Below are 27104 nucleotides of genomic sequence, written 5' to 3' on the forward strand. Positions count from 1 at the left end.
TGAATTTTTATATTTTAATTAAAAAAACATTCCCACCAATCAGGTGGTTACACTATATAAAGTGAAAATAATTAAAAGAGAAAATAACCTCAGTGACAAAAAATTCCAGATAATATACGATTTTGACCAACTTTTTTTGGATTTGCGAAAATGACCAACAAAATCGCAATGCGATCTCTAATTTGCATTGCGATCTCCAGTATCGCAAATTCGCGTTGCGATAGTCTACAGTTGTCGTTGCGATTTTCCAAATTTGTTGCGATAGTCTACAGTTGTTGTTGCGATTTTCCAAATTCGTTGCGATAGTTAAAAAAAAGATTTTGTTTCTTAAGAATTTTCTCTAGAAAGTTAGTATTCGCGCGGACGTGTCGAAGACACGTATTACCACGACCACGACCCGAGACGAGACGAGACGGCGGCGGCGCTCGAGAGTCCCCTTTGTTCTCTTTCACTCAACAAGGAAGTGTAAAATCCAAGCCTTAAATACCATTCCCAATAGTATTTACAATACTATGTGGGATTGAGCATTACCAATCCTATTGTGAAGATTGTTGCTTGAAGAGTTGAATAACGTTCATTGCCACAAGCGTTGCATGATGGTTCTGGTGGAGGTTCTGTCGGGTTTGTATTCTTATACTGAAGAAATGATGATAACCTATGCTACTTAATTAAGCATGATATCTAGTATATTACTCTTAAGAATGTAAGTTGCTATATATGCAAGCAAAGTCATCAAATTAAAGGACTACTTTTACTTGTTTCAAAACATTGTTAAAAGTAAAAAATTAGAAAAAGTTGGGTAATGCTCAATCCCACATAATATTGAAAATACTATTGGGAATGATATTTAAGGCTTGGATTTTGCACTTCCTTGTTGAGTGAAAGAGAACAAGGGGGACTCTCGCACGCCGCCGCCGTCTCGTCTCGGGTCGTGGTCGTGGTCGTGGTAATACGTGTCTTCGACACGTCCGCGCGGATACTATCTTTTTAGAGAAAATTCTTAAGAAACAAAATCTTTTTTTAACTATCGCAACGAATTTGGAAAATCGCAACGACAACTGTAGAGTATCGCAATGACAACTGTAGACTATCGCAACGCGATTTTCAACTATCTTAACGCGATTTTCCAGATTTTCAACTATCGCAACGCGAAATGGAAATCGCAACGCGATTTTCAACTATCGCAACGCGAAATGGAAAATCGCAAAGCGAAATGGAAAATCGCAATTCAACTATCGCAACGTGAAATGGAACACGAATTTACGATACTGGAGATCGCAATGCAAATTAGAGATCGCATTGCGATTTTGTTGGTCATTTTCACAAATCCAAAAAAAGTTGGTCAAAATCGTATATTATCTGAGATTTTTGGTCACTGAAATTATTTTCTCTAATTAAAATCAATGAGTTACTGCACGGTGATTCAAACCAAGGACCAAGTGGGTCCCTGGGCTCACTTTTGCTGTTAGTCCAAGTCATCCATTTTGTCTCAAATTATACAATCTTTTATATATTGTGTTTAGAATTATCTTAAATTGCACAAATTTTTATATATTGTATTTAGGATTATTTAATAAACACATATAATTATTAAAACAAATATAATAATTAAATTATATTTCATATATATTTAAATTATAGTTAATGCCAGATTTAAAAATAAAAATGAGTTTAATATTTTTATTTTTAAAAATTAAATTATTTTTATTTTGTGATTTGGATTCTCTAAATAGTTTTCAATATAATTTTATTTTTAGTATAATTTATATATTATTTTTATTTAAATTATTATTTAAAATTATTTTTAAGTAATAATATATAAATTATATTAAAAAATAAAAATTATATGAAAAATTATTTAGAGAATTTAAATCACAAAATAAAAATAATTTAATTTAAAAATAAAAATATTAAACTCATTTTTATTTTTAAATGTTGTATTAATTATAATTTAAATATATATAAAATATAATTTATTTATTAGATTTGTTTTAATAATTTAATATATGTGTGTGTGAAATAATTCCAAACGCAATATATTAAAGATTGTGCAAATTGAGATCAAATGGATAGCTTGGCCTAGTGGCAAAGGTGGTCCTAGGGACTTAGGGTGCTTAATGAGTTGAATAGTTCGTGAGCATCTCAAACTCGACTCGGTCAAAGCTCGGTAAAAACTTGAATCGAGACCTTAATAAGTTGAGTCGAGCAAAATCCAACTCGACTCGATAAGTTCGTGAGTAGCTCATTAATTTTGTTTTATATAATTTTCGGTAGTTATCTTAAAAATAATTATTTCATATACTCAAAAATCAAACTTTATTTATTATTTTAATGTATTTGTGGAATGTTACTTTAGAGTTTAGACTTTAAAATTACTTGTGGAATGTTACTTTGGAGTTTAGACTTTTGGTTAAATTTATTAATTTATATTTTTATTAAGTTCTATATAATTAGTAGATTTTACATATAGTTAAGAAAATAAGATAAAAATTTTGGTGAGCTTAGCTAACAACGAGGTGAGCAATGAGCATCGAGCTTAACGAGTAATGTGCAACGATTCGAGCAAAATATTTTCTTAAGGACCTTGAGTCAAGCAAAATTTTAAAGAGCTTAACGAGCAATGAGTCGAGTCGAGCAACACAATTTTTTAATGAGCATGAGTCGAGTACTACCCAACTCGCGATTGACTCGCTCGATAAGTACCCCTACTAGGGACCCTCTTGGTCCATAATTTGAATCCCCCAAGCAATAACTCATTGATTCTAACTATTTTCCCTTTACACTTGTGGTGACACGTGTCACCACTTGATTGGTGAAAATATTTATTTAATTAAAATATGAAAATTAATTAAATTAACCTTCCAATCATATAGTGATACATGCCATTTAAAAATATGTCGTAATAATCTTCTAACACGTGACACCTCCGGATTGGATGGTTAAATTTATTTAATTGAATTAAAATAGTGACTAAATTGATAGAATGTGTAAGTATCATGGACCAAATATATAATTATGCTAATTTTATTAACTGACACGTCACCACCTCGTTAAAAATTAACGTCCAATGGCTTGATTGAAGCATTTAAATAGTTGGGTAGTCTTATTGATCAAATCGAAATGTAAATGGTCAAAATGAAAATAAGTAATAGTTAGTAGTCTCCTGTGTAATTTACCCAAAATTTAGACACTTATTAAATATTAAAAAATAAATTATAATAGCAAACTCCTAATAATAAATATTAAAAAAAATAAGCTCACAATGATAAATATTAAAAAAGTTAAACCCCTTCTGTTGAGTCCCAGGTACGGCCTGTTAGTTGTTAAAAGATCAATGTCAAGCTGAATTCGATTCCCCCCTCCCATTTGGTTCATTTTGTTGACGTTAGTTGTAAGACGTGATGTTTCTGCCGAAAGATGGCATCAGCCAATAGGGTGAGCATCGTAGGCTAATCATAGCAAAAACACTTCAATGATATACATCATTAGGCCAGTCACATGTTTTCGCCATTGACAGTTTCTTTTTAAAGCTTAGATCCAATTATATCAAACTTTATTTTCTCTATTTAACCCGAAATTTATGGCAAAACCCTCATAATGTTCAGAACTTAATTTAAAAAATATTTAACTTTTTATCGTTGGATCGAATAAAAGTTGAATCGAATCCGAAGCTTTGTTAGAAAAACATCAAGCTCTTTCTATCTGATCCATTTTGTGTTGGTTTTCACTGTAAAAAGAGATGGTGTAACAGAGAACTTATCTTAGACTAATCTAATCCATCCATTTTAAGAGTGGGTCTGATTCTACTTTCAAAACTTTCATACAATTAATGATGATTTTGTTGAAACAAGTGATCAATGAAATAAAGAAAAGAAAACCTTTTCCTTTTCCTAGCTCCTAGTCTTCCTTCAATAAAGTTGTATATTTTTATTCACTGGTAATATTTTTGGTGGATCGTTAATTCAGTTAAATTCAGGGTCGGACGTTAGAGTCTACGTCATGTCTGGAAGCCACCACCACCACCGATCCAAGCCAAAAGTTTGTCCTTGTTGCTTGGTTTTTGGCATAAATTTTTTACCTTTAAAAATACCCAGTAATACTAATTAAATAATGGGTCAGTCGCCTTCCCCAGCATGACCCATATGAGGGATTATATCTAATAGTTCCTTCAACAAATCCAAAGGTCAGACTCAAATTTGCGGACAAATCTTTCTCCGAAGAAAAAAAGGCCATTTGTTCTCTGCTTGACCCTCCTTCCTCCTGGTTTCAAACACCCCTAAATTCTTCAAAACTGTTTCTATCGTAAACGTTTTTGTTTTTGGGGGAAAAGCAGATGCTTCAACATTAATTTTGGTTGTCTTTGAAACCGTTTTTGGTCGGTTCTTTGAGGTTTTAAGACAAGCTTGGTTATCTGGAAAGTTGTTTCTAGTGTTGGGTCTTGTCCTTCTTAATTTTCTCTCCTTGAATTTTGGTCTGTTTTGGGAAATTTGGAGGGATTTCAAATCTTCAAGCAGCCATCTGTTACTGAGCTTTTTCTCTTGTTGGCAGTATTAGTGCTGAAGAAAGATTAAGGTAGTTGCAGTGGTAGTTGGGATTTTCACGAGAAAATTTTGGTTTTTTTCACGAGAAAGTGTGAAGGGCGCTCTCAACTGCTGCACTGATTGTTTATAAAGCCTTTTGTTCGTTTTCTCTTACATGTCCTTGCCGTGTCTTTCGCTATGAATAATTCTGGGGCAGCTGTTGAAGTCACAAAGGATAGAAATGGAATTGATCAGATTCTGCTTCGGAATCCTCGAGGAACATCTGCAAGGGTCAGAATCTTTTTGTCTCTAATTTTGATCTTCTTTTGTTTTCTAGTCTTTTTTCCGTAGTTTTTAAGGTATCTGGAATATTGAACAAGTTGAATAGGTTGAAGAACAGTTTAAGATGCTTGATTCTAGTTGTCATTTTCCCTCTCAATCAAACTGCAATTTGGGGTTAAATAGTGATATTTGTTGCCTGAAATCTCTTCAGGTTAGCTTGCATGGAGGACAGGTTCTTTCATGGAGGACCGACCGAGGTGAAGAATTGCTATTCACAAGTAGCAAGGTAACATTCAAAATCAGCAGTATTAAGTCACAGTATCTGTATTATGCAAATATTTACGGTACAACTTGTCATCTGAGCCATTTTTGTGTGTTTGTAGGCAATTTTCAAGCCACGTATGCAGTTCGGGGAGGATACCTATAGTTCCCACAGGTATTTAGGATCCAGTGCTTATATGCATCAGTTTTCTGTCAGTCTGTATGCATCTGGTTGATGGGTTTTCTTTTGAATTTGTTAGTTTGGTCAGCGAGGATCGCTTTGAGCAACACGGGTTTGCCCGGACAGGACCTGGATCATCGATGAGAATCCACCACCTTGGCATCCAAATGGTTCCAATGGAAAAGCCTATATCGATTTACTGCTAAAGCCATCGGAAGATGATTTGAAAATCTGGCCACACAGGTGAGTCATCTCTCTCTCGCGCTCTCTCATTTGTCCATTCTTTTCAATTAAAACTTGTTTTATTGTGATTGTGTATGTATATTGATCATTGATCTATACCCTTCCAGTTTCGAATTTCGTCTTCGAGTATATTTGACAGCAGATGGGAATCTAAGCTTGATATCACGCATCAGGAATATTAATTGCAAGCCTTTTAGTTTCTCAATTGCTTATCATACATATTCTCCATCTCTGATATCAGGTACATGCTCTTATGGTAAAGAAAGTAAAGCACTCAATCATGGGAAACATTATGATCTAGACATTAATGGATCTTTTTGTATACTACTTAACAGTGAAGTGAGGGTAGAAGGATTGGAGACTCTTGACTATCGACAACCTATGCCAAAGGGAGCGCTTCACCGAACAAGGAGATGCCTTAACATTCGAATCTGAGGTAAAGCCTTCGAACGGAAAAGCTTTTCAGTTCTCGGAAAGCATATCGGTTTGGTTGATAAACTATTATGCTGGTGCCAAGATGCTGTAAACAAGCATTTTGCAAGTAACAGAATAGGTTTTTAAGCCTCAAGTATGCGCTTTTTTCGATTTGTAGATCGACAGAGTTTATCTTGGCTGTTTCTATCGTAAACGTTTTTGTTTTTGGGGGAAAAGCAGATGCTTCAACATTAATTTTGGTTGTCTTTGAAACCGTTTTTGGTCGGTTCTTTGAGGTTTTAAGACAAGCTTGGTTATCTGGAAAGTTGTTTCTAGTGTTGGGTCTTGTCCTTCTTAATTTTCTCTCCTTGAATTTTGGTCTGTTTTGGGAAATTTGGAGGGATTTCAAATCTTCAAGCAGCCATCTGTGACTGAGCTTTTTCTCTTGTTGGCAGTATTAGTGCTGAAGAAAGATTAAGGTAGTTGCAGTGGTAGTTGGGATTTTCACGAGAAAATTTTGGGTTTTTTTCACGAGAAAGTGTGAAGGGCGCTCTCAACTGCTGCACTGATTGTTTATAAAGCCTTTTGTTCGTTTTCTCTTACATGTCCTTGCCGTGTCTTTCGCTATGAATAATTCTGGGGCAGCTGTTGAAGTCACAAAGGATAGAAATGGAATTGATCAGATTCTGCTTCGGAATCCTCGAGGAACATCTGCAAGGGTCAGAATCTTTTTGTCTCTAATTTTGATCTTCTTTTGTTTTCTAGTCTTTTTTCCGTAGTTTTTAAGGTATCTGGAATATTGAACAAGTTGAATAGGTTGAAGAACAGTTTAAGATGCTTGATTCTAGTTGTCATTTTCCCTCTCAATCAAACTGCAATTTGGGGTTAAATAGTGATATTTGTTGCCTGAAATCTCTTCAGGTTAGCTTGCATGGAGGACAGGTTCTTTCATGGAGGACCGACCGAGGTGAAGAATTGCTATTCACAAGTAGCAAGGTAACATTCAAAATCAGCAGTATTAAGTCACAGTATCTGTATTATGCAAATATTTACGGTACAACTTGTCATCTGAGCCATTTTTGTGTGTTGTAGGCAATTTTCAAGCCACCGTATGCAGTTCGGGGAGGGATACCTATATGTTTCCCACAGGTATTTAGGATCCAGTGCTTATATGCATCAGTTTTCTGTCAGTCTGTATGCATCTGGTTGATGGGTTTTCTTTTGAATTTGTTAGTTTGGTCAGCGAGGATCGCTTGAGCAACACGGGTTTGCCCGGAACAGGACCTGGATCATCGATGAGAATCCACCACCTTGGCATCCAAATGGTTCCAATGGAAAAGCCTATATCGATTTACTGCTAAAGCCATCGGAAGATGATTTGAAAATCTGGCCACACAGGTGAGTCATATCTCCTCTCTCGCGCTCTCTCATTTGTCATTCTTTTCAATTAAAACTTGTTTATTTGTGATTGTGTATGTATATTGATCATTGATCTATACCCTTCCAGTTTCGAATTTCGTCTTCGAGTATATTTGACAGCAGATGGGAATCTAAGCTTGATATCACGCATCAGGAATATTAATTGCAAGCCTTTTAGTTTCTCAATTGCTTATCATACATATTTCTCCATCTCTGATATCAGGTACATATGCTCTTATGGTAAAGAAAGTAAAGCACTCAATCATGGGAAACATTATGATCAAGACATTAATGGATATCTTTTCTTGTATACTACTTAACAGTGAAGTGAGGGTAGAAGGATTGGAGACTCTTGACTATCTCGACAACCTATGCCAAAGGGAGCGCTTCACCGAACAAGGAGATGCCTTAACATTCGAATCTGAGGTAAAGCCTTCGAACGGAAAAGCTTTTCAGTTCTCGGAAAGCATATCGGTTTGGTTGATAAACTATTATGCTGGTGCCAAGATGCTGTAAAACAAGCATTTTGCAAGTAGACAGAATAGGTGTTTAAGCCTCAAGTATTGCGCTTTTTTCGATTTGTAGATCGACAGAGTTTATCTTGGCTCAAGAGATGTTGTAGCGATATTCGACCACGAACGAAAACGAACCTTTTCTATTCGGAAAGAAGGCCTTCCAGATATTGGTAAGTTTTAGAAACCTTTTCAATTCAATCTAAAGCATGTGCTGATTAATGGCATCCACCTGAGAGGCTGGGAGAACCAAAATGGCCTTGATGTCAAGTTCTTTTGCATTTCTGCAGGTGTTTGGAATCCATGGGAGAAGAAATCTAAAGCCATTGCTGATTTTGGGGATGAAGAATACAAGCAGATGCTTTGTGTCAATGGCGCAGCAATTGAAAAACATACTCATAGCTCTCGAGCTCTCGGTTGTCCCTTCAAGTTAAGGACAGCAAGTAACGCAAATAAAAAAAACCCTTAGAAGAATTGAATCAGTTCATTTGTATTCAATTATATATATGATACTAAGCTAATAATAAGAGATCTGATCACTGTCTGTCCCTCCCTAGTGATAATGGAAGTGTAAATTCCTGGAAGTTGGAGATCTGTTTTTGTGTTTCTCCATGACAGCAGTGACATTAGTTGTTGTTTTTAACTACTAAACATATGTGTAATGGACTCTGGAAATCGAAATTGACAATGTTTGCAAAAAGAAATGAAAAATAGATGTTATTCAGTCTCTCTTCTGTATACGTTACCTGGAAAAAGGATACAAAAGATGATGTTTAATAAGAAAATAAAACCAATAACGAGTTGATAGATGTATTAAATCCTTCAAGCGAAGTTAGAAAAAGCAAGTTGGGTTGAGAGGATTGTGACCAATAATAACCTCCTCCAAAACTAGGGATGACAAACAGGCAGGGGTGCAGATACCTCTTCCCTCATCTTTGTATCCACATATTATTTTTGTATCCACCACCGACGATGGGTAAATTTTTTAAATCTACAGCCGCCCACGTGGATACACTCTCATATCCATCCCCACGCCTATTATCCAACTAGATACTGACCACCCATCCGTACCCGTCTGTATCCACCCATACCCACCAATTTGAGATATAAGAAACGACGTCTTCAATTCTAAAAATATTTATACCTAACGTTTGGTTAAATTATAAATCATGTCCAATAAAATCTTAATGTCTACAGAATAGTCTCTAAAATTATACATGAATTCATAATGGTCCAAAATTTATATGGTGAGTAGTTAGTGGACGGGCAGAAGTGGGGCGGGTGGATGCGAGGCTGGGGGATGCGGGACTGGTAAGATCTCAAACCCATCATCTACCCACTACCCACTAAACTTATACCCATCCCCGACCCAATTAGAGCAGGTACGGTGCGAAATCCATAAAATTGTACCCGTCTGCCATCCTTATCCAAAACTTGTTCTCAAATAATCAATTAATAGATTGGATATCATTCGTTAAAATAATAATAACAATAATAATAGAGGAGATGAAATAGGCTATATCTGTTATGAATAAGATCAAAGCTCTTAGTTATGATGGTCTCACGGCTTCAAAGTTGCAAATGGGAGGGCTTCGTTCCATTTGGGCTTTGGTCTGTAAATGAATGTATAAATAAAAAACAGGCCGTCCCTATAAAATTAAGCTCGAACTCACTAAATTTAAAACCATACTCTAGCAAAACCCAATTACCATTTAGTATAAACAATTTAATCATTCCTTTACATTATTCCATTATTTAATTTATCTTTAAAACTTATATGTTACGAGTACCTCAAACCTTTTGAATAAGTTTTACAAAATATATTCTCTTCCAATTATATATGGGAAAATTTATAGGAAATATATTCAAATTTATTTCATTTCATTCAGAGTATATGATTTTTTGGGTCAAAGAAAGGAAGTTTTTGTTGAAAGCAAAATTAATATGGTTACATGATTATAATTTAAAACTAACCATATCTATGTCGATTTTAAAAAAAATTGTAAGTAATAATTTGTGTAAAAATTTATAATATTAGATGATGTTTGATAAATTGAAAAAATTATGTGTTTAAAAAATAAATACTAAAAACAATGACTGTTGAATTTAAATTATAGATATGTTTTATGTTTTAATTAAAATATAAATAATAAAGGTTAATATACTCATAAGAAATAAAAAGTTAAAGAATATTTTCTGTCAGTTGACAAGTAAGTAATTATTTACTTAACATGTTTATATTTTTCATTAAAAAATTAAAAAAACAATTTTAAATTATTAAACATATTTAAAATAATAAATAAGTTAAATGATTTATTTTTAATGAATTTAAAATTTTCATAGTAAAAATTTTGAGTACATATTTTTTCAATAACTTTGGGTACATTCTAATTACTACACGGTATGCACTATATATATGCAATTATTACTTTGAGTACATTCTAATTAATCAAGCAATAATTGAACTTTAATTAAAAAAACAATAATTGAACCTTTTTGTCATTTCACTTTAATTATCTTCAACCATTTTTGTTTATTAGTAGACCATATATTCCTTTAAAAGATTTAGAGTACGTTTTTGTTTTAAAAAATATTAGTTATTTTCATTTTTTTAAAAGTAAAAAATATTGAAGAAAACGTGTTTGATAGTAAAATTGAAAAATGATTTCTGAAAAATAAAAACGAAAACAAGTGAAAACATAAAAAAAAATGTTTTCAATATTTTCATTAAAATTGTTTTGGAAATTTGAAAATAAGAAAACATGATATCTAGTTTTTTAACGTACCTTACATAGGTATAATTCATTTTAACAATATTTTTTTTAATTTAATGTTATTTGAAACCCTCAAACTTTTGCAAAAAGATCAATATGATCCCTAAACTTCTTTTACACTCAATATAGTCCTCAAACAAATTTTTGGTTAATAGTTTAATTTTGTAGCATTTTTATATTTAATATATTTAATATCTTAATAATTATTTAATATTTATATTTTTAATTTAAATATTTTTTAATTTTTAAAAAATTAAATAAGTCTTCGAACTTTCTAAAATAATCAATTAAGTCTACCTATCATATCATCGTCCATCGTGTACTATTACAATAATATCATGAGCTGTCACATCAATATTGTAAATTGTCATAAAGTTTATGAATTGTCATGTAAGTGGTCGTGACGGTCAACATTTGATTTTACTGTTCAAATGGTTAGGTTAATTTTTTTTATAACTTTAAGGATCACATTTGGTGAAAAAAATGTTCAGGGACTACACTAGTTATTTTTTCAAAAGTTTGAGGGTTTCAATTATCACTAAACATATTTTTTATGTTAATGAAACTTTTTATATGCTCTTGCTTATAACAACATTTTTGTGTAATGTTTTTAAATTTAATCGATGTCCAATATGCATCCATATTATAATCTTATTATGAACTAAAATAAATTTTGGGTTATAGAACTTCTTATCAACTTTATTATTTTATATTTGCATAACTCACATGTTAAATTTATATGATGATTTTTAAATAATTATAGTTTAATTTAATTATTTAATAACTATTTGTGTATTTTATTTTAAAAAGTTAGATACCAAATACAATTTTACTATTTTAGTTTTGGATTCACGTTTTCATTTATATTAACCAAACATGTTTTCTAAATTTAAAAATATCTTTTATATTGTGACCAATTCCAAAGTTAGTTCTATACATATGACCAGCAACGAGAAAAAGAAATGCAATAGCTAAATGATGGTGTGCAGTATCAGTCAGCCATAAACTTTGCGTTTGTGGATGGAATCCCCTGAAAAGGGTTAGAATAGCAGTTCCTGATCCTTGGGAGGTTCCAAATAAACGACTACATGAATTGGGGTTTTGAGCATAAAGATTCCACTGCCCTGAAAAAAAATTGGCCTACCCCTTGGGGATGCGGTAATACATCTAAGAAATTATTCCATCGAACATATTCCCCCTGGATCCAGGAATAGCGACATGGACTAAGTGCCATGTCCAAGCTAAGGAACTTACTCTTAATAGTTCTGACAAATGATGATTGAGACGAGATTCGGTGTGGTTCATGAAAACTATTTTCTGAAGAAAAAAAAAACAGAAGCTAAAAATAAAAAATATTTTCTAGAAGCAAACGGATTCTTAGTGGATCATATAAATGCTAAATTTAGATGCTCATTACCATATTGAAGCCATTATTGTTTATTTTCTATGGTACCAATACATGTTTTACAATTTTAAGCCCAGGAAAGTGTAAGGAATCATGAGTGCGTGATATATGCCTATTTTGCAATTGACAAGCTAATTTGATGTCTATTGATTTCGAATTTTCTGTTGGAGATGGACATTCAAACCTTGTTACCCTAAAATATTTTATCTTAAAGTCATCCACAAAGTCCAAAATTCATTCGGTGTAACGAATTTACTGTCACAAAGTAAATATGTTAGGTTCACAATGATTTCAGTCAGATCTTTACAATTTTATATTCAAACTAACCATAGAATAATCATGTGACCACTAAATATTCAAGATATATAATAAAGTATCTCACATGGATAAAGGCACATAAATCATACCTTATACATCTACAAGATAATCAACTCGTGATTCTCTAATCAACCTAGAAGGAATGAACCACAAATCATCGATCTAATCACATCTCTTTTAATGTAAACCAGTATAAACAATTACACCACCCGTTGTAAATCAACATTGATACGATGAACATGGATCTTTCTCGTATAAAAAAGTAGATATATAACGTAAAATACAGAAACATGCAACATTCTTCTCAAATTGACTCTAAAATTCAACCCAAAAATGATAAGATGAAATATGTTGTACCAATCCAATTTAAGATGAAATGAGATTAACACAAGCATCGGTGACTACACTACGTTTCGTCTTGAGCAAAACTATTAATAATTGATAATGGAAAACTATATTTGTGCCGGTGTGATTTGTGTAAAAGTTAAACATTTTTATCGTGCCATATTTGAGTAAGCGTTTTTTTAGAAATTACTTCAAAATGTTGATATAATAATGAAGAACAAAATTTGGCATTATTCCATAAATAAATAATGTATATTGAGATATACACATCTAATTACGTAAATATAATTACATTTATTAACTTAAAAAATATAACTACATTTGATTGAAATTAACATAAACTCAAAATAATTTGAATTAAAAAAATTAAACTAAAAAATCCGAACTGACCTAACTCGAGTCACTCGTATGGGCTAGGTTTTTGCATCGCCAACAAAGTGGCAACTTTAACCAAATTTAGTTTCCAACACAAAATACCAACTTTTCATTTCTTACTTTTCCCCTACTCGTCTCTATCTGCATAAATGGTGCTCTTTATGCTTTCATAAAGTTGTTTCTATATGTTATAAAATGAAATTTAATTCATAAAAATTTGAGGGGAAAAAAAAAGCTTGAAGACGGAAAATTTGAGTTCGAAAATGGCTTGAACACTAAATAATCAAATTTGAATAGATTTGATTGCACGATTTTACGATTGACAGAAAAAAATGAAGGTTTGGACTGAAATTGTATATATTAATAAAAGGAGATATAAATATATCTATCATAAAGTTAATATTAATTTGAATCGAATTAAAAATAATTTGAATTCGAAAAGATTTGATCTCAAGAAAATTAACTTTATTTTTTTTCTGATTATATCAGTTTTACTCTCGAATCCATTTAATTGTATTAACTTTATTTTTTGACCGGTATTGATTGTTATGTTACTATAGTGAAGGTCTATGATCCTGAGATGACAAACCACTATACTGTCATGATGGTCTATGATACTAACGTTATAATCCATGTGTGAATGATGGCATGGCAAAGGGTTTAACTGATTTTTTTTTGTTAAGTTCAATGGCGTAATTGATATTTTTGACATGGCATGAAAGTATAATTGAAAGTTTGAAGACTTTAATCTCATGTTTGAAATTATGATAGAATTTAGATGTTTGATATGTCATGTTAAAGGTATCTTAAAAATCAAACTTGGAAAGCTTCATAAATGTGTTAAATGATTAGTAATTAGGTTTTACATGAACATACCAACCATGCCGCATCTCTATATGAGATTCTCTATCCCTCGTTTTCGTTAATCATATAATAAATTTGTCGCTATGGTGTAGGTTTTTTTTTGGACGTATCGGTTTATGCCCAGGGGACTTGTTTAAATCTTAGGTTAGCGGGTTAATATTCTTTACATTTTTAGATTCATTGAATGGTGACATGTGTTATTAACTTATCGAATCTTGTTGTACAACTAATTAGATGATAAAATACGTCCATGCCTTATTAGAAGTACGTTGCGTCAAGCGTGGTTAGGGATTTACTAATAGGGACTGAAATGGAAGTTTCTTCTAAAGACAGTGACTAAAGTGATAATGCCCTAAAAATTGATGACTCGGTTGTATAAAATTTTGTAACAACACCCTAGAGAGTGATCATTTGGATGATTTACCCTAATGACAGTGCACACGCCGAAAGTTTCAAGCATGAAAAGATAAATGTGAAATTGAATAATTTGGGCACAATGCCAAATTAACTACAAAAGGACAATAAAATTTTAAATATGACAGTGATTGTGACTAGAACACAAGACAAATTGATTATCACGTGACCCGATTTATAATTTTGTGCGTACATTCGGTGGGGCAAAAGTCGTTACCATCGTGGTTAACTGATTATTGGACCCCATGCCATCTTACGGCTAATATTTTAGAAAATTGATTGTTGATACCAAAACGCCACCTGTCAATATTACTGCTACATGAAATAAAACACCGAAACACCACAGTTTACAGTCGACACCCAGCACTCTAGTCATTAAATAAGTAAAAGGACAAAAAAAAAAGGGTACCAAGTTCAAGGCAATCAGTCCACGTGGATCCAGCTGTAAAACCAGTTTTAAAAAAAGGTAAAATGTTACCGGCCAAATTGGGTAAATAGGGAACACGGTAGATTATTTCGCCTAATAGAGCACCCAAATATTTAATTTAAGATATACGGTACTCCATAGAACTAATCACGTCGGTGTGACGAGTTTTATAGAATATAATTTTTAATGGGTCGTGTCAGGTGGATCCTATAGCCGGAATAAATTTAATATATCTTGAGTCTCATTAAAAAATATTTTTTTATTTTTAAAAATTTTAAAAGAAAATTAAAAAATAATATTTTAATACCGATGGAACTCGTCACGCCGGTGTGACGAGTTCCAACGGGTATAAGTTTGACTTTTTTTTACCGTTGTTCAATGTTCAATTTTTTTTAATTTCAATGGAACTCGTCATGTCGATGTGACGAGTTCCAACGGCTATTTTCAGTTTGTAAAAAACTAGTCGTTGGGTAGAGTAGTATAAATAGAGGTTTGAGTTAGATTGATTTTTCACTTATAATCAAACATTCTACTGAGAGCAAAAACTTTTGTGTTGAAGAATTTGTGTTGAAATGACCTCAAAAGAAGAAATGTTACGTCTTGATGATGTTTATATTTCGTCGATCGAGTTGACAACAGTAAGTTTAATTTGTTTTATTTCATTTTAGTTTTGACAAAATTATAGTATTAATAATAATTATTTATGTAATTGTATTAAATAATTTATTTTCAAATTGTAACGAGAAGAACGAACCATTTGTCATAGAGGAATGACGAATGAAGAGCCACATGAGCAGATGGTAATATATCTTTCACAATCCGAATTATATGGAGCGACGTTTCTTTGCGGATTTAAGGTGATGTCGGCACTGATATTGGCGTTGATTGAGTGTTGGAGGCCTGAAACGCATATGCTTCATTTACATTGTGGTGAAGTGACGATAACTTTGGAAGATGTCTCGTTTTAACTTGGCGTTAAGATTAATAGTATGCCATTAGTGATTCGCAACACTTATAAGGGAAATAATGTTATTTCAAATTTATTGGGAAAGGAGGCTCCAACCGATGTCATTGATGGGTTGCGGGTACAGATGACGTGGTTGGAAAGTGAATTTAGAGTATATGAACAATCAACGGAGCAAGAGGTGATATATGCAACTCGAGCATATCTTTTGACGTTGATTGGAGGGATCTTGCTACCGGATAAATCGGATAATTTGGTGCACACTCAATATGTAACATCCTAAAAACAGGGCTAGTGACTAAAATGTTAATTTTGAAAGCTTTATGTTCAATCTCGAAATAAGTTAAAAGTTCAGGGATTTAATTAGAGAATTTTGATGTTGGATTTAATAGTAAAGTTTGAAAGTAACAAGGGTATTATGGTCTTTTCTAAGAGAATATTTTTATTCTCTCTTTTAAGGGATATAAAAACGTGGGAAATGAATCCAGAGTCTTCTTCTTCAGCCTTTTTCTTCTCCCCGTAAACTTCAGTTAAAGGTGAGTTTAATTTCAACTGTTTAATTCTTGGATTTATAAGTTGGTTTTGATTCTTTGGATAGTAAGAAAGCTTAAGGAAGTCTAAAGATAAGTAAAAACTCAAAGATGGATATATTAGGAAAGATTAAGTAAATAGAGTTTTTAAGTGAAATTTTGAATAAGAATGTTTAAATGAATTTGGAAGTTGAATTTGACTTGTCATATGGAAGAGTAAGAAGTTATAAGTGTTAGAACAAAGTTTGGATTACATGAAAAATTTAGTGAGATTCTTAGTTTTAAGAATTTGGGAAATATATGGAAGATAATAAGGTGTTGGAATTATAGAAATTGGTTAAAGTGATTATAGTTTAGTTCGGTAGCATAACAAGGGCTTAATACATGAAAATTGGGTGAAGTGTTGATAATTTTTGGGTGAAAACAGTCTGTTCTGGGCAAGGTGTATCGGTACATTATGAATAGGTACCGATACACTTAGACCAAATTTGAAGAACAAATTCATAGGGTATCCGTACATTGATACATTAAGGAGTGTACCGATACCTATGAATTTCAAAGCTAATTTGGGTACCGATACACCTGTAGTGTACCGATACACTTTTAAAGGGAAAAATGAATTTTGGTTCATTAAGTTAGCTCAAGTTTTTAGTATCAAATTATAAGGTTTAGGCTTCTGATAATTGTCTGAAAAATTATATTTATGTAGATACAGAGCCTAAACGAGTTCCGGAACCATTGACAAGTAAGATCGATCAGGGGCAAGATAAGAGATCGGTATTGACTAGTGAGGCCAGGTGAGTGCATCTTATTTGAATATAAGATTATATGGAAATTTGACTTGCGATAAGTCTATTTCCTCTAAGTCTAGTACATGAAGTCATAAACATAAGTATGTGAATGACATGAAATGTATGTATGCTTGATTGTATGAGTTGATATGTTCTGGTATATGCTATGTGGTTTATGTGAGTATAAAAGATAAGTCATGTGATAAGATCTATGCGATATATGGAAATGAAAATATATGAATATGAAGAGTTATAAGAGAACAAATATAAGTTATATGATAATGAAATATAAGACTATGTGAATATATGGTTATAAGATAAAATATGTAATAATAGAAGAATATGATGAAAGTGAATTCCTGAGAGCAATAGGAACTAGGTAAACATGTGTAAAGGTTATATGAATAATAGAAACATGAGTTACTCAACTACATAGTGGTATGATCAATTATGAGAATTAGTGTATTAGAGTTATATGATTTATGGAGAATTGAAGAAAACTAGATAATATTGAATTATATAATGAACTGGGAATAATATATTACTTAGGAAACTTGAATATAAAGTGATGATATGCACATATAATATAAGATATATGTTTATAAATATGACATAGGTTTGTAATATAAGTGCATACCAAGAAATAAATAATAAGATAGATGATATGATATAAACTATATTATGAATTAGTGATGTAGGAATGTGATATAAATATGAAATAAAAGTTATGTGTTATATGATAAATATGAACATATGAGAAAAAGAGATAAGATAAGTGACTTTGTGATAGAAGCTATATGACAATGAATTATGTAAATAGGAATAATTTAAATGTTATGTGACTATAAGTATTTGAATATATATATATCTATGTGATGTGATATATGAGGTCATATGAAATATTATATGACTACATGATTATATGAAAAAGAATATATGTACATGTGAATTATATGGAAATGAACTACGTGACTGGATGTGATCTTATGAAAATTGATAATGAGCTATGTGAAAGAGCTATGAGATTATGTGTATATATGATATGAATATGTGAATGTATAATACCTGTAAACACCCGTTTTTGTCTAGGATAAAAATATTATTATTAAATTATCATTATTATTATTATTATTATTAAGTGTGTTTATATTTTTTGTGCAGGCCAAATATGGCCCAATTATAAGCTACAACCCAGTTCAAGCCCAAGAACCGGATCCACTCAGTAATCCATCAGCAGCAGACCAACTCCCAGACATGAGCTGAGCCATCGACGAGCCATGGCCGAGCCATCGAGCCAACAGTCGTCGCACACCACCAGTTGTAAGCCGAAGCCATCGTCAAGATATCAAGCCGAGATATCCCGAGCTGTCACCATCGATAAACCTGCACAAACCTACCAAGTCAATGACAACCCATGTCAAAACAACACCTAATCCCAACTAAACACATCAAAATCTCACCAAACGCGTAGAAAATAAGCATGCAATGACAAGAGGATTTGGTATTAAGAAGAGAAATAAAAAGGAAGAAGAAAACACAGAATGGAGGACAACCAGAACCATTGCAAAGATCACAGAAAAAAAAAAACATCAACAGAAAAAGTTTTCCTCGATACTCAGAAAGGAAAAACAGTAAATCATTGTAACATGGATATCTACATTGTATTCAAAAGCCAAGAAAGCAATAAAAATACCAGGACATTCGAGGTATTATTATTTGGTTTTATTTTCCAGTTTCTTTTTATATGTGTACTCATATTATTTGAAACATAAAAAAAGAGCAATGCAAGTTGGTTCATATCTTTCGATAAAAAAAACAGAGCCCATAGTACCCTTAGTAAGAACAACGAATCATATATCAGAAATAAAAATAAAGCAATACAAGGAAGGTTTACTTCAAATTTATGCTTTCATTTATGTTATATTTATTTGTGCTTGTAGTATTTCGAAATCCATGAAAAAAATAAACAGAAAATAGATATGGATTAGATAATAACCTGAGTAGTGCGAACGTTGGTAGAATCTCGGCAGCTCCGTTTTATAGTTGTTCAGAGTTTAATTATTGGAGTTGAAGAACCGAAGTTAATATTAGTAAATCAAATAAGTTTGAAATTAATCAACGAAAAAAACACAATAAAGAGAGGTTGTAAGGGAACCATTAGCATAGGGAGGAAACAAGAGTTCTAAGGGTTCTGTTGGAATAAATCCGGTCACCAAGATATGGTGGCCGGTCGGTTTTCATTGGTTTTGAAGAGGGAGGCTGGAGTGGGTTGAAGGAGAAAGAATTGAGAAGAAAGATGAAAGTGGCTAGGGTTTTGCTTAATATGTTATAAACATAGTATTTATAATCTTAAAATGGGGTAAATTTAGTTTGAGTCACTATATTTTGCAGCGTATTTACATGTTGGTCACTTAACTTTTGCGTAAAATCACTTTCAAACCCTCTAACATTTAGCGTGTTGTTGTAAAATGGTCACTAATTGTTTGCGTAAAATTGTGTTAAACCCCCTATAACATTATTGTATTTTACATTTTAGTTCTCGAATCTATATATTTTGTTTATTTCACTTTTGCCACTTAAGTTTCGTTATTTATATGTTAATCACTAATACGCTATTTTCTATTTTATTTTTTCTGATTTGTACATTTTATTTTTGGTCATTTTTATTTTAGTCACTAATTTATTTCGATGAGTGGTAAATGATTAATTGATTGTTTTAAATTTAGTTCTTTTTATTAAATGATTGTTTATTATTATCTTTTTCCCCTTAATTGTCGTAGTATGCGTAAAATTAGGTTGCCAATATATTATATTTTTTATTTCTCTAACTTCAGATGCATGTTTCCTATTTTCTCTTTATTTTTGTTTCCATGTAAGATATGATTAATTTTTTTATCTCGAATTAATTTTTTGTTTGTTTGTTTTATTTGGTTTTGTTTTGATTTTGTCCCAATTTAATTGTTAAGTTTTATTTGTATATTAAATATTTTCCATACGTATTAAATGCCTTTTATATAATTTTTGATTAATTTTTGTTTGATTTTTTATATACATTTTAAGTAAGTTTCTTTTATTATGCCTAAATTTCATGATATATTAGTGTGTGTGTATAACTTATATATAAGTTATGTTTTTATTGTTGATGCATATATATATATATATGTAAATATTATAAAAAATATATAAGTTATGTCTTTATTCCTATAAATATAGTTTTACGTATATATATGTTGTAAATATATATTTCACATATATTTTTGTTTCATATTTCACGCATGTACTACATAATATATATATATACTTAATATATTTGAGCATACACATTTTGTTGGTGTTATACATATATATATATTTAATATATTTTTTATTCTACTATTATATATATATATAATTAATATGAATTTACTTGATTTTGTTATAAGCACGTAAAGTAATTTCAATTGTATTCATGTTATTATGTGGATTGATTTATTTATTTTAAAAAATCTTATATATTCATACGTATATATTTTACTATTTAAATTTTTTAGCTTTAATGTTATTTATTTAAGTATATTTCAAGAACACTTTTAAATAATTAACTCGAAGCAAAATAATTAAATTTCAATAAACAGATCATAGTTTAACTTTATATTTGATTCTTAATTTCCACATTTACGACAACGTGTAAACGACACAGTACCAATTTTGGGCACTGTGGGGGTGCTAATTCTTCCCTACGTGTAACCGACTCTCGAACCCGTTTTAATCAAATCTTTGGTAAACGCAGGCCAACTTTTGTCTTAAAAATGATTTTTCTAAAAATTGTTTTTAAAAGACGTTTTTAGGTATTCGACCTACCTAACCCAAAGATTGATGGCGACTCTTTTCGATTTATTCCAAATCAATTCAAAACCGTCAATTTTCCCAAATCTAAAGTCGAAACTGTTTTTAAAACAATTAAACGATTGTTCCCGCCGAAAAATGATTACGACAGCTTGACGACTCTGTTGGGGACATTTTTTAGAAAGTTAGTCTGTAAGTCGCTTACACGTTGTCGTTTGGTAGAAATTATGAGTTCGAGTCTTTAGTTAAATTATGATCCTTTTATTGAAGTTTTTAATTGCCTCATTTTATTATTGTCTTACTAACATTTTTATCTTTGTTTTCAGATTTGTCCAAAGTTTTGTCGAATGGTGTCATTTTCCTTTTGAGTTAAAGGGTTGAATGTTCCTCCTCACACACGTCACGAGCATTTGCATAACATAAGCTCTATACCCGAGCTCTGAACCTTTCTAAGTGGGGGCGAAAGCGACGCCTTCGCGAGAATTTATTCTCCGTGCAGGCCTAGCAAGTAACCTTCGGGATTCATATACCTTATGTTTTCGTGAGAATTTATTCTCCGCATAGACATAAGGGAATGTATCCTCTCGAATTGAACTCGATCCGTTTAAGCCTATAATAGGTGAGGATTGAGGGTTTGGCAGCCCAAGGGGGCACTAACATCAAGGACAATTCGAGTATCTTTTTCTATTAGAAATGAAACCACGCATATAGTGAACCGTAGAACGATCACCTTAGGTATAGATATATCGAACCTATGTCTGTCAGTAGATACCCAAAATAGGTGTATACAAAGGAGGAGCGTTTCTAAAACTTTTCTTTTTGCTTTAAATATTGTTTAATAATAGCATGCGAACTAGATACCATGTTGTTAGGATTAATTTCTTGAAAAATCATTGTAGGTATATAACATGTTTGGGTAGATATCATGACGAGGTAGGTGTTATATTCATCTTTAAATGACATTTTTATTTGTATCAATTTTCTTACTTGTACTAATTCATTTTCATTTTTTTTGTGTTTTTTTTTGTTATTTGCATTGCATTATTCAAGATTAAGGGTGTTGATCTTCAGTTAATCGTCAAATTGGAAAGCTTTCAATAATGGACGAAAAGTATTTAAATCAAGTAGTTCAAAACTCTGAGGTACGACAGTGGGCTGAAGCATTGCAAAGATTGGAAGGGGACAGTTTGCCAGCTGATCACGTGTCAGATTTAGCGGGTTATGTTTCCGTTTCTCTTAAAAGAAATGACATCCAGGACTTACGAGACATTTGGGAAAAATGGGAGTCGAGTAAGAAGCGGCAGTTTTACCAGTGTTATAGGGATATTTCCTATCTGCTATATGTTGATATAGATGATGAGTTGATCCGAGCCTTGATTCAATTTTGGAATCCAGGGTACAACTGTTTCACTTTCAATAAAGAAGATATGGTTCCTACCATCGAAGAATATATTGGCTTGTTGCGCATAGAGGATGCTCATGAGAATCGGATTTATTCCAAGTCCATCAAAACTCAACCTTTCATAATCAAATTAGCCAAAATCGCAGGAGTGCGTGAGGAATGGGTGGTTGCTCAAACCAAACAAAAAGGTGAAAGTGAAGGCATTTCTTAGATTGCTATTAAAGGAATCATTCAAAGTCATCCTGACGAGAAGGTGCGATTTGACCTCTTTGCACTGGGTATTTATGGCTTAGTCATTTTCCCGAAGGCCTTGGGATTTATTGAGGCTGCAGTTGTGGATTTATTCGAGCAATTACAAAAAAGGGTCAACCCTGCTCCTGTGATTTTAGCAGAGACTTTTCGATCCTTGAATGCTTGTCGAAGGCTTGGAGGTGGTCGATTTTTAGGATGCGCGCAATTACTATATGTATGGATCCGTAGCCACTTCTGGAAACTTGAAAAAATTCCATATCATCGGTTTAGTTCCAGTTACTCACCTTTGAGAGATTTTCTAGAGAAAGATTGGCCAAAAGGAGTCACTAAAGACATGTGGATATATGCCCTTAAGAATATGCAAGACATGGATATCGTTTGGCGCGCCCCTTGGCAAATACAAAGTGAGTTCCTCTATAAGTGTGGTGACTATAATTTGGTGATGTTGCTCGATTTATGGGGAGCCATTGGGTACGCACCACTTTTGGTTATGAGGCAATATGGTGGCCATCAATTTATCCCAGTCACTGCTGGACTGCACTCATCTGAGTTTGTATTCTACGGAAACAATTATAAGAAAAATATCTCGGATGCAGTTAGAGGATGGAAGAAGACTTTCTGTACTAGAGTCGATGCAACCAAGGTAATGTTGATGCCAAATTATGAGGAATGGATGTCTGTAAGAAAGAATGAAAATATTCCTCTACCTGACCAAAGTAAGGATATAACTATGGAGGAACGAATTCAGATAGTCCCATCGAAGATAGAGATCTTAAGAGCAGAATTTAAAGCTGAGAAAGAAGGTTGGTCGAAAGAGCTAGAAAAGATTTGACAAGACAAATTCATGTTGAGTATTGATGTTGACTTTCATGTCGCACAATTTGAAATGCTAAGAAAGGAAAAAGAAAAAGTAGATTCGGAGTTGAAAAATCTGAAGAAGGGTTACTACAAGCTGCAAAAATCTAGGATAAAAGTTGGGTCAAGTAGAGCATCAGCCCAATTAACCAAAAAGTTAAATGCAAAGAAACATCAAAATAGAGATTTGAAGGAAAAAACGATCGTCTACTCAAGAGCTTGGAGAAAGGGAAAGAAAAAATAGAAGAGCTTGAGCTTGATAAGAGGGAGCGGATAATAAGATATAAGGCCGAGAGTCGCAAAGCTATGGAATAACTAAAAAGGGAGAAAGATCGAGTCAAAGAGCTAGAAGCTGAGAAGACCATCACGTTCAGGGGATTTGAAACTGAAATAAATAATAAGCTTGTCGAACTTGATATTAGAGGATAAAAAATCAAAGAATTCGATATTAAAAGAAAGAGGTGGGAACTAGAAAAGAAACACTTCAATACTAGGCTCGAAGCAAGACAAGAGACAATCAACAACTGGATGAAAAGGTGTGGACACAAAAATGTACAAATACAGAGTCTTAATCGAAGGATGCAGGAAACAAAAACGAGACTTGAAGAGGATTTGGTTCAATGTGGGGCTAAAATCACAGAATTCAGTGATTATATCCTGTAACTCGAAGAATCCTTGTTCTGAGGAAGGGTTTTCCTGGGATCGAGTAACCTTCGGGAAAGTTATGAAGAAAATGCCTTACTGCGAAGTCGAATTCGAAGTCTGGAAAGTGCACTGCAGAGTTGTCAAGTATGAATCACTGAACTAGAAGGAAATCTCCAATGAACTATTGAACAGTGGCAAACATTGAATGATTTCTATGAAGAACAGAGTGCAGATAGAAGCAACATGGTAGTCAAGGCTATAATACAGATGAGGGAAGTTGCCAGATACATTGGGGAATTAGCTGTCGAAGCAAAGGTCATCGAGCATCACATCAATTCGGTTTCTGAGTTTGGGAATAAGATGTCTTGGTTAATTAAAGAAGTTGTCGAACTTAATCGGAGGGCTAGGCCGTATCTGTAGAAGTGAACTATTGTGTAATAAAAACTTTGTGTTCTAATGGAAGTTGTTCTATGATAATTAAGTTTTTGAGATCAATACCTTTTGCATACATTCATTCTGCATTGCATTTATTTTAAATATTTTGCATTAAGACATGTATTCATTCATTAAAACCCCAAAAATAATATAAAATATAATTTTCAATCATTGTAGTTATTCTGGCATTCAACTCACACATGTACGGTACTCGAAATACAACTAAGGAAATGGAAGCAAGAATGATCCAACTTGAACAAGAACAAAAACAAGCTCAAGAAGAAATAAGAGAGAGATTAAATAAGATGGAAGCATAGATAACAAATTCACAAACCGGTATACTACAAAGGATGGAAGAAATGTTTAAAAATATGCTATAGGTAGAAGGATCACGGATGACCAACTAACATCATCCGAGCAAGATCTATCGCATCCTCCAGGGTTTGGACTAGGAGCATCACATCCTGCGGGGCTTACTTCTGACCCCCAGCACCCACCAGGGTGTACACCAGAATCCGATCCTCCTCCTGGTTTCACACCTATACACATCTCTGCTCACCCTTCGGTACCTCAAGAAGCACGACCTCATATATATGTCAGCAATGAGAATCAGTAGCACCACATGGGATCTGCATTCCTAAACAATTATCAGCCTGTTATTGAACGCTTAACTCCAGATCTAAATGAGTTAGCCGAAAAGGAAAAAGCCAATGAACAAATAACTCAACAGTTGAAGAAATTAGAAGAAATGGTAAAATCAGTAGAAATGATTGAATTGTTCTATGGGTCTGATGCTAGAGAGTTGAGCTTGGTTCCAGACTTGATCATCCATATGAAATTCAAGGTTCCTGAATTCGAAAAATATAATGGAACCACTTGCCCTTCATTTCATATTACCATGTTTTGCCAGAGGATGGTTGGTCATGTGAATGATGAAAAGTTGTTGATTCAGTGTTTTCAAGACAGTTTAACATGTTCTGCCGCCAAGTGGTATAACCAATTAACTAGGGCTCACATCAAATCATGGAAAGACTTGGCAAAAGCATTCCTAGAACAGTATCGACATGTTACAGATATGGTTCCTGATCGGTGGACTCTTCAGAATATGGAAAAAAGAAGCAATGAGACTTTCCGACAATATGCCCAAAGGTGTAGTGATGTTGTTGCACAGGTCCAACCCCCTTTACTCGAAAAGGAAGATACTGTAATTTTTGTCAACACTTTGAAAGCTCCATACTTGGGGCATTTGCTTGGAAATGCCACCAAAATTTTTGCTGATTTGATCATCTCTGGTGAGCTCATCGAAAATGCTATAAAAAGTGGCAATATTGAAGTAGTTGAAGGGTCTAGCTCTAAAAAACCTGTATACCGGAAAAAGAAGAATGAAGTTGTAAGTGTCTACCACAAGAATACTGCAAATAGTGTCACAATAACCCAATCAAGGGCGGAGAGGAATGACATGAACACCGCCAGAAATGATTTCAGGGGACCTCACAAGGAGAGAGAAAAAGTATCCTTCACACCACTACCCGTACCCTATTCAGAGATATACACCTCATTATTAAAAGCAGATGTGGTACGCCCCTACCGTTTGACTCATCTTCAACCACCGTACCCTCATTGGTATGACGAAAATGCACATTGTGATTTCTACGATGGAATTGCTGGCCATTCTATTGAGAATTGTTTTGCCTTCAAAAAGATAGTGCAAAATCTGATTAACACAGGAGGATTACAGTTTGACTCACCAGATATCAACACACCCACTACCGAATCATGGAGGTAAAGGGGTAAATACAATCCATGAGGAGAATAGGAGGAAGGCAAAGAAAGACGTTCATGAAATTAAATCTCCCTTCAATTGGGTATTCCAACAACTCTGTCAGGCTGGCATGATTCGACAAGATCCTAAGCCAAATACCAATGAGTGTGGACACTATTGCGAATATCATCGAGAAAAAGGACATGAAATTCAGCTTTGCCATAAATTCGGGGGGTTATTACAAAGATTGATGGATAATAAGGAGGTAGAGTTCTTTGAAGAAGATAAGGAAAGAAGAGAAGAAGATGTCTTCACGACAGAAAATTCTGAGCCCGTTCACAGAACAAGCAAGCCAGTGGCCATTACTATGAAACCATCAACAATGAATTCTGGTCGTCAACGCCAAAAGTTGTAATCACAACTCCTTCACTATTCCCATTTAAAGACACCCGCAAGGTGCCTTGGAACTACACTGCCAATGTTTCATTGATAAGGGAATCTGGTTCGCTAGAGAAAATAAAGGTAGTTGAAGGTGAAGCACCAGGAGGCAACTTGATGACTGAAATAGTGAATGAAGTCGGGCACTTCACAAGAAGTGAGAGGTGTTATTCTCCCGAAATGTCAAAAGAAATGGACAAAGTGAAAGCAAAAGGAAAGGTTGTGGTGGTACCGCAAAAGATATTTAATGATGAACCCCCACCAATGATCAATGAGCCGGTAGCAGAAACACAAGCTCAAGAATTCTTGAAGTTTTTAAAACATAGTGAGTATAGTGTAGTTGAGAAGCTACACAAGCAACAAGCACAGATTTCGATTCTGGATTTGTTAATGAATTCAGAGGTACATCAGAATGCTTTACTAAGAGTGATCAATCAAACATTTGTGCCTG

The 27104-nt window shown here is 33.2% G+C and overlaps 1 protein-coding gene and 1 pseudogene across 1 annotated transcript; both read left to right on the top strand.

Moving 5' to 3' along the window:
• The first annotated feature begins 3931 nt into the window (after positions 1 to 3931).
• LOC120114485 lies at positions 3932 to 6379 on the top strand (annotated as a pseudogene).
• On the top strand, positions 6106 to 8301 carry LOC120114486 (putative glucose-6-phosphate 1-epimerase). Its single transcript, XM_039135378.1, has 8 exons — positions 6106 to 6620; positions 6823 to 6897; positions 6994 to 7050; positions 7136 to 7299; positions 7409 to 7543; positions 7644 to 7746; positions 7906 to 8005; positions 8123 to 8301. The coding sequence occupies exons 1-8, from the start codon at positions 6528 to 6530 to the stop codon at positions 8299 to 8301; spliced, it is 906 nt and encodes a 301-aa protein (XP_038991309.1). The 5' UTR covers positions 6106 to 6527.
• Positions 8302 to 27104: the final 18803 nt, after the last annotated feature.

Source organism: Hibiscus syriacus, unplaced genomic scaffold (assembly GCF_006381635.1).
Source record: "Hibiscus syriacus cultivar Baekdansim isolate YM2019G1 unplaced genomic scaffold, ASM638163v2 tig00110226_pilon, whole genome shotgun sequence".
Taxonomy (NCBI): domain Eukaryota; kingdom Viridiplantae; phylum Streptophyta; class Magnoliopsida; order Malvales; family Malvaceae; genus Hibiscus; species Hibiscus syriacus.